Source organism: Xiphophorus hellerii, chromosome 3 (genome assembly GCF_003331165.1).
Source record: "Xiphophorus hellerii strain 12219 chromosome 3, Xiphophorus_hellerii-4.1, whole genome shotgun sequence".
NCBI lineage: Eukaryota > Metazoa > Chordata > Actinopteri > Cyprinodontiformes > Poeciliidae > Xiphophorus > Xiphophorus hellerii.
In genome coordinates, this window is record NC_045674.1 from 30,788,586 (window position 1) to 30,798,149 (window position 9,564).

Here is a 9,564-nt window from a genome sequence, read left to right on the forward strand (position 1 = left end):
TGGAATATGCATACATAACCTGTATAACTTGTTCTCATGTGTAATGCCAGGACCTTTGACCTCTACAGGTCTGCATTTATACAAACCTCTGTCTGGATCAAAATATCTATTTTTGTCTCCTGTTAGACCAAAATGTTTATCTCTGTTACTGTTTTAATCAAAGTAGAACATCAAGAGATCAAATGAGAGGAAAATCAGTATCAAATATATCTAATAACTCTTTCAGCAAATCTTGATGTGAAAAAGTTTATACAGCCAAAACAAACATGCAAGCTTTTGTTTACGTTGCTTGAAGAAGGAATTTGCGCTCAGTTTCTTCTTCAGAGGTTCTAGTGTTGTTTCCTTCAGCAGTTCTTGGTGTAGCGCCACCACAGGCGAGGGGAGGAACAGGTTTTTCAAAGGGTTTGGGTTGTTTGACACAGTGCAGAGTTAAAGTGAGCCACAGCAGCTGAAAATGGAACAAATGTTGCAATTTTGGTCCCAATTGTAAACCTTATAAAGATAACTCTAGGAAGCTAATAAATAATATTTTATTTATTTAAATTTTATTTAGTTTCAAACATGATAGCAGTATAAAATCACACACATAAACAAGGAATGCAAAAGACACATTTTTTGTACCACAATAATCTTAACATGCTCGAAAAGGAGTAGGAAGAAGTAAGACACTTACAAACTCCTACCCCATAAACTCATTCAGTATTTTCAGATGGACCCTCATTATTAAATCAAATTTAAAAACATAGGTTAATTAATTTTCCATTTTATCTTGGCCTATATATGTCTAAATATATGCATACATACATCCTTATCCACACACACTCACACATTAGTGCTGTCTCTCCCCATATTTCTATATCTTGTGAAAATGACCTCCTTATATTTCCTTGTATAAAATTTTGACTTTGTTTTAACTCCTCATTTAACTTGTTCCATAATTTCACACCATGAATTGAAATACAAACTATGTACGTATGATACGCTTCCCTCCACAGGTATGTCACCATCTTCTATGCTCTGAGGTACCACAACATCATGACGGTGAGGAGAGCAGGCTGCATCATTGGAGGAATCTGGACCTTCTGCACCGGCTGTGGGATCGTCTTCATCATCTACTCTGAGACCACCCCCGTCATCATCTGCCTGGTGTCCATGTTCTTTGCCATGCTGCTCATCATGGCCTCCCTCTACAGCCACATGTTCATGCTGGCCCGCTCGCACGTCAAGCGGATCGCCGCGCTGCCGGGCTACAACTCCATCCACCAGCGCACCAGCATGAAGGGCGCCATCACCCTCACCATCCTCCTGGGCATCTTCATCGTCTGCTGGGCCCCCTTCTTCCTGCACCTCATCCTGATGATCTCCTGCCCCCGCAACCTCTACTGCGTGTGCTTCATGTCCCACTTCAACATGTACCTCATCCTCATCATGTGCAACGCCGTGATCGACCCGCTGATCTACGCCTTCAGGAGTCAGGAGATGAGGAAGACGTTCAAGGAGATAATCTGTTGCTACAGCTTAAGAAACGCCTGCAGCAACCTTTGCTCCCTCACCGGTAAGTTCTGAAAAGAAAAAATGGAGAAAAAGAACACACACACACACACACACAAAAAATAAATAAATAAAGCGAAGTTGGAGCAATGAACTTGAACTGAGACCTGTTCCGGAAATTCAACGTCCATCACATGGAGACTGTGTTTTGTTTTTTTGTGTGTTTTTGCCGCTTACGTATTACGGTCAGAACAGTTTTTAGTTGGGTGTTTGTTTTTTCCGCCAACTGTTAAAAAGGACGAGCCAGAAACGGTGAAGTGTTTCCTAATGCGCTAATGCACGACATCCAAAACACACACAAAGAGGCTGATTTATTAGGTACATTATCCAAACGCTCTACCAGCCCCATCCGAAATCACGAGTCATTTTAAAATGCGTCACAGAAATCTACCCTTCTTTCGTTCTCCCCTGACATGTCCTCCTCTGTGTGGTTCAGCTTTTCTTTTGGTTGTCCTTTTCTAATCAATGAGATTACTATCCTACCCTACAAGACTATGACCGACAAGGCAGCCTGACAGATTTATTTCACTTCTGTCAAGTGAGCCATGCAGGCTGAAAGAGAGCTTAGATATTCACTGCTAATTGCCGATGATGGCAACCCCAGGCAGCCAGTGTTGCTTCAAAGCCCTGATGTGCACATCCTTGGCAATTAGGACAAACCCACGTGGCGGAACGGCCTGGTCAATGAAGCCGGAAACTCTGACAGGATCCTGGCAGTTCTCACTGATGTTACAAAAGGAGGCCAAAACTCTTTAGAAATGTAATTCAGCGCTTTAGGGGATAAAACATGAAGTCGTTGTAATGCAGTGTTCAGGGGGTTTGGAATATGCTTGAATCAACACCGTTTTTTTTGTTGTTGTAATGGTTTTTAAATGTAAAAAAAATGCAAATTTATTGACAGGTGCAAAAACATATAAACACATTAGTGGGGCAGAGATGAACAGAAGTAAGTCATCAGCGTATAATGACAGTATGTGAAGTCCTTCAGCTGACTGATACTTTACTGGTCGTACAGTGGAACTATTTCAAACATCAAAGTACATAGCTAAGTACGCTGTGAAGGAATCCAAGGAGTGACAGCAAGTACAATAAAAAGAAAAGTTGAAGAATTTTGATTGTTGTAACTAGATAAGATTATATCTAAGCAACAGAAGAGCAAGAAGAGAGCCGTTGTTGAAGGAGACGGAATGACAAGAATGATTTCTTAGCTCATTCTGTGAAGGTGGACGCATGGCGGTGCAGAGAGTGTTTCTGTTTTCTCACAGATTATCGATTCTCATATTCTACTGTCAGGACATAATGACAGTTTTAACAAATAGGTAATAAACATATACTTTTAAAAAAAAATTAAAGTTACCTACCGCAGCTTTAAATATGAAAATAAGTAGGTAAATAAGATTATTCAGCAATGCCCCAACAAAACTGCCCCACCGTGTCCAGACATCACTCTTCATTTTCTCATGTTAGTGGTAACCTGTACTCTGAATTCTCCAAAATGCAATCCAGAATAAGAAACCGTGTTACATCAGTTTAACATAATCCAGTGATGGAGTTAAAAGTGAACACTGAAAAAAACAAAAAGTTCTATAAACAGTTGAAATCAGACGGTGCTTCAAGATCATTTAGTCCACTTTAACAACTGTGTCAGGGAGAGAACGTTTTAATGAACGTGTTGTTGGAGTCCCTGTTCAGTCCAGGGTTATATTGATCAGTGGGGTGATCACACACTCTGCTCAGCAAACTGTCAAATATTATTCACATGAGAATCGGAGCTCTTCACCCATGTGTTGCACATTAACTCTTTTTTTTTTCTTTTACTTTGTTCACAGTAGAGTTGACACAGGCGTCAGTAGACATACATGGGGCCTTTAATTACACTTCAGTTGAAAACTGTCCGTGTCTCTGCGCCGACACTGAGCTCCATGAAAGCACAAATAATTTGTGCTTCTTTCATTTTCTCATATGACATCTGTGTGCATCATAAACTCATTAAGAGTTCTTAAGCCAAATTATTTCCACACGCGAAATTCGTCAGAATCAAGTGCGTCTTCGTCTGGATGTTTGTCTGCTCCTCAGTTCCAGCCCACACCCACACACAGGTGACAGGCCTTTAGACTTGTAATAAACGCAAATAATGAAATGTGTTGTCTCCGTCAGAGAAGCGGTGCTGAGCTTTGTGGAGGAGAAACGTTTTCTGCTGTGGCTGCAGTAACTCCAGAGCTGCTCTGCCTCTGTACGATTTATGAAGACAGTTTTTCCCTCATTATTTACAAAAAGCAAACACTGAATGCATCTTCTGCTGAACAGAAGAACAGAAAAGTGCTAATTAAAACCAGCCTTACAATATGAATGATAAAAAAAAGAATACAAGAACACAATGTGTACATTTTAAAAACACTTCTAATTACTTTTCTGAAGATTCAGACTCTTGAAATGTTTGTAAGGAAAAACTTTATCTTTAACCATGTTTTAATTAAAGTGGCTAAACAGAAAATGTATCGCGAGCAGATGGATTACATAAATGACAGGAATTACGGTAATTATAATAACACAATTTTGAAATTTTTCATTTAAAATATCGCAATAAAGCTTGAATTCTTGATGAAAATGGCCTGGTTTAAAAGTTTTGCACAGAAACTTGTGATCTGAGCAACTAAAGATACAGAAACAACATATACTGTACATATATACATTTTATTCATACGTAAATGTATAAAATGTATTCCCATTTGGGAAGGTCAGGTAATTAATAGCTAAATTAATCAGACGGTGAATACAACTAAAGTTTGAGACTAAAAGATTTCAGACTTAACTTGGACTCCTGATCTGAAACTTGAGTCTTCTTCACAAGTATGAAGATTTAATAAAAAGCTGTCATGACAGGCTATAGTGTTACAGAATGAGGCTTCTTTAACTGTAAAAGAATGCACTTAATTATTATCCAGTGATGTTTGTGAGTTATGGGCTGTTAACGACGCATAATACAGAATAAAAATAAATCAAAACTAAAACTTAAAAGCATATTTTCTCAGTGGAAAGGAGGCGATCATGCTGTATAGTTCAGTAGTAAATGTGAAAAGTGAGCTGAGTCAGTTTGGAGACCAAATACATAATCCCAGCTTATGAATAAATTTAGACTCATTTGGCAGAAAAAAACAAAACATTCTTTCTGTCTGGATTCTTACCAACCTACATTTCATTGTCTCACCGGAGCCCGAAGAATTCTGCAGTCAAGAAAGACGTAACAGTGTGTACACTTCATGATAGATTGGAAAAAAGGAAAGGATGACTTGAACTAGTGATTTTCACTGCTCAGTTTTCCAGAGCTTTCAGAATGTAGGAGAAGTCTTTGTGTGGAGACAGAAACAGTGATGTTGTATTAAGAGTATTATTACTGTCTTGCACACATGAAGAGTTCTGCACTGATTACTATGTGGTGGGGAGGCAGAGTCTGCTGTTCGGCTTTGTTCAGCATGTTGAAGGTAAAAACCATCCAAGTAAATGGCGACTGCCCCCTTTTAGAGGTCTGACAAAGACTTGCAGATGAAAGCGCTGCCTCCACTCTAGGTGGAAAAGCATTATGATATCCGGTGCTGTGGAAGACATACATGACTAATACGTGGATCATCAGCAGGGGCCTACGTTGCTACAATGTGAATGAGTAACACCAAAAAACAAGGTAGAAAAAATGATGATAAAGCAGCAGGATAGGGTGACAGACACTTACTCCTCTGACTAATGGTCCTCACGCTCAAATCACCTGTTAAAAGCAGACATGGCAACCACAATAACACACACAGCAGCCATCTCTTTCATATACGCTTTCCAAGATAATTACAAATCCCTGCTTCACTCTGGGGGGGTAACACATTTATCCTGCTGTCTCACATATTGCCTGACCTTTAGAGGATCTATTTATTTTTTGCTCAATGTGAAGCGTAAAAGTGTTTTTGTCTATTGCCGTAGAAACATTATGTTTCCAGATATTTTTTTGTCCAGTTTTTTTTTTTTTTTTTTATGTGATTATCAACATGTATTCAACAAACACAACAAACATTCATGATTTTTCGGAACCACCTAAATGCCAGCTTTAAAAATGTGATTGTTTTTTTTTTTAAAATAAAAAATAAAGGTTGATTTTTTTTTTTTTTTTTACCCGCTTTTCCAGTACATGCAAATAAGAGTTTTTTCTGGTGATAATAGTTGTGGGTGGGGAAGGCTGAATCTCAAAAATCAGCATCAACAATGATTTTGAGCAACTTTAATTTTTGACAAGAAGAAAGAAGGAGTGGCTGGGTCCAGCCTCAAACTATCAACAGACCGAATTTTAAATTTTTTTAAAATCATTTGTAATGGAAACGCAGCCAATGTTGAATGATCCATAGATTATAATTCATATTTTGAACAATTCATACCATGTAAACATGTTGTCTATTTGATCAACTTTTTGGACACAGATAAAAAGCTAAACTCACCATCTATCTTTTTTAATTTTATGCTGTTTGTATCGACAAATCCAGAGTTGCACATGTATAAAGTAATGACAGCAGCTGTCATCACGCTGCAGCTGTGTCTGCATCAGCGCCATGGTTACCAGCCAACCAGCCAACCAGCCTCTTGAAATCTGCCTGTGTGTAAAAGCGCAGCTCCGTTTCCTCAGACTAGAGCGTAAAGTTTTCCTTCCTGCTCCGTTCTGTCTCTGTGCTCCACATTGATCCCCCTGTGCGCTGAGCTGCTGCCATGTAAAAACGTGAATGTACAAATAGCTCTGCACCGCTCTCTGTGATTGTGTGCTGGTGCCTACCTCCCTACTGACAGGCTTGATTCTTCTTTATCAGTAAAAATGCAGCGGCCTGCTGAACCTGAATGTTATTAAGCATTGCTATGTAAATGACGTTATTATCTGTGCAACATATTATTTATTGTAAAAAGAAAAAAGAGTCGGTCACTGTATATCTCTCTGAAATAATGTTTGTTCCCAAAGACATCGAGATAAAAACCAAAAAAAAAATCAAGGTGAACAGATTAACATGGGCTACCCGTCTTGTGCTGTAATAGTGTTCTGATTTATTGTAATCCATTTAATATTCTCTTTTGCACTGCAGAGAATATTTATGGGAGAAGATGCATAAAAGTGCACAGACTTGTAACGATATTTACTTCGACGACTTTGCATTTTTGTGCTCAAACGCCTCTGTGCTGCTATTGTATGCAACATCCCTCAAAACTGACACTGGGTTTCTGTTGCCCACAGAAGCAGCAGTCTGTGTTTTAGCCTCTGCTGCTTCACCAGACTGAGGTTTTCCTGATCGGATGCTTAAGCTTTTCTCCATGTGCAGTGAGACCGTTCGCACATTTCACATCCTCAAATGGTGATATGAACAAACATAAATGTTGGCTTCTGTTAGCAATGTGGCTTACAATGGATTCTTCTCTTTCTGTGTTTATGTCTTAATAAAAAAGATAATAAATCTGAGTGTTATTCTGTTTTATTAATTATGTATGCATAATTCTTTTACTCCATTTTAAACGGTTTGGCACTCTTTATAATTGTGCTTCATAACCTCAGAGTCCAAAAAGGGCTCTGAGATTTTCTCAACAGATGTTCTTACTGCGGCTAATGGCCTAATTAAAGCACAGTGTGGATGGAGCCTTTGCAGACTACAAGCTGCCCCTTGTTATTCATGCTGCAGTCTTTTAAGTTTCTCCTGAAAACTCATTTTTTAAATCCAAGTTTGAGCTCCATCAGACTGGTTTGATTGATTTATACTACAGCTTTATCTAAAATCTTATTGTTCTTGTTGATTTTATTGATGTGTTCTGTAACTTTGTCTATTTCTACTCTTTGTGATGCACTTTGGTCAAGGTGATTGTTTTTAAATGTGCCTCATAAATAAACTTGAGGAAAATTGGCTCCAATATTGTTATTTCAAGGTTTTCTGTTTCATTAAATATTTTTTCATGAATGTTTACGACTGTTGTCATGAAGTGTCATTCGGTAAATAATCACACTTTTAATGCAAAGGTGACGATTGTAATTTACTTTTGATGCAAGTTTTAATGCGACTTTGCTTTAAGTGTCATTATTTACCAAATAATGGTAAACTTAGCCTGTAGCAGATTATATTTATTATCCTGACTGCAGCGCTACATGGAAAACTTCAACGGTTTACACAAACTTTTCAGTTTGTAGCCAAAATGCTACTCAAGTTCTCTTTCTGCTCCATTCACTGGCTCTCATCCAGATGTTCAGATCGCATCAGACTTCTGCTTGCTGCACATTGCTATGCCCTCACTGACACCCAGCGGGAACAGCCTGGTCTGGTACATGTGCAATCCAGCAATAGTTGTGTGAATGATTTAATATGCAAAGGGTTGGGGTAAACTGAGAAAAATCAGAAAGCATAAAAGATGGCGTCGTCACTGAAACTTGTTAGTTTTGCCTGTCAGTGGGTAAATAACGCTCTTTCCCCTCATGGATTTACCGCCTTCAGCATCAGACCATGTCTGCACAGTGCTGCAGGCTTTTTCTGTCAGCTGATCTTCTCTCAGTCTTCAAATACTGGTGACAGATCACTGATCTCTGGAGGCATTATGTTCTCTGCTCTAAGCAGGCTAGCTCTTTGCTAATCAGGTCATCTATATGCCCGTCTCTGCCCTGCGTTTGTGCTAAATTACTTCCAAATTACTTCTGTGTCTCTTTTTATCAGTGGATTTACATGACAGATGTATATTGGGGGCAAACGTTAGACTTTTGCATATTGACAGCTTTTTCAATTCTAATAATGTATCAAGTATTTATCATTTCCTTTAAATATTGATCAGTCTCTTTAATCAGGCGTCATGTATTTAAAATCAAGCTGAATAATCAGTTCAGCATAATAAGATTTTATTGACAATCAGTTATTGTACGTCAGATCTACAATAATTAATTAAGCAAAGGAACAAAAGCAAAGATAAAAGTCACAAACACAAACAATTGAACACTGTTTAGAGAGAAATGTCTGACTGAATAAGAACTGAAAAGACAAATAAATAAGTTGAATAAAGAGATTTTGGTCTAAACCAGACAGATCAATGAAATGAACTCATTGATCTGTTTGGTTATCACACCAGAACAGCAGATTATAACCAAAATTAGAGCGCCATGCTGCGGATCATGTTGTGTTGGGTGCTAACCATCCCATTTCTCAGTCCAGCTTTAATCCACATTTATGGTTGTTTTAGCTGGCAAGAAAAAAATACATCATCAAGTCTCATAATCCAGTTAGAGATAAAAATTTCAATTTCAGATATGAAGTCCGTTATTTTTCTCCACCTTATTTTCTTTTAACCGCAGAGAGGGAGAAAGGGGGAAAAATAGTTGTAGATAAACTGATCTGCTGCTGATTGGAGCCGTTTATTGTTTAAGGTTCACAGCATGTGATCATCCCCGGAATGAAGAGGCGGACTCGCTTTCAACGTTCAGAATCTAACCCAAGACTTAAAGTTCTGACTCATCAGAAGCTACGTGTGGGGTGTTGTAATTCATTTCTGAATTTTTTAACTTTCACTTAGAAGTAGAAACAAGATTACAAAATAATAAACTAACAGATATCTAAACAATCTTCTGATCATAAAACTTCAAGATAATATTTATGTAGTAAGAGGTTGATGTGGGCAAATTCTGCAGTAGGAAAGTTTTATAAACAACATGTTTTAGACGTTTGTTAAAAGTGTCAGAATGTCGTGACAGACAGATAATCTCCTATTGCCATCTGCAGAAATACGCCACTAGGTCAGAAACTACCAATCAGAGCCAGGAAGAGAGTCTTAGCACTGTCAATCAGGCTCATGTACGCACTGCTCACACCATTCCTCCTTGCTTTCTGCCCCACCGAAGAGCCTGTCCTGAATGCTCAGCCTAGCTAGCATGACCAGTCATAAGTTGTTTCTCCACTCTTAATCTTCAACAGTGCATACACAAGCATGATTTACAGCACTGAAACCCTCCTCCAGGCTCTGATTGGTTGC

At 38.5% G+C, this 9,564-nt stretch overlaps 1 protein-coding gene across 1 annotated transcript in view; it reads left to right on the forward strand.

Annotated features, from left to right (window-relative positions):
• Positions 1–7,027, forward strand: part of mc5ra (melanocortin 5a receptor) — a 31,874-nt gene extending 24,847 nt beyond the window's left edge. The window contains exon 5 of the mRNA XM_032558951.1: positions 996–7,027. Coding sequence (XP_032414842.1) covers positions 996–1,566 — 571 coding nt within the window. The 3' untranslated portion in view covers positions 1,567–7,027. The remainder of the gene's footprint in view (positions 1–995) is intronic.
• Positions 7,028–9,564: the final 2,537 nt, after the last annotated feature.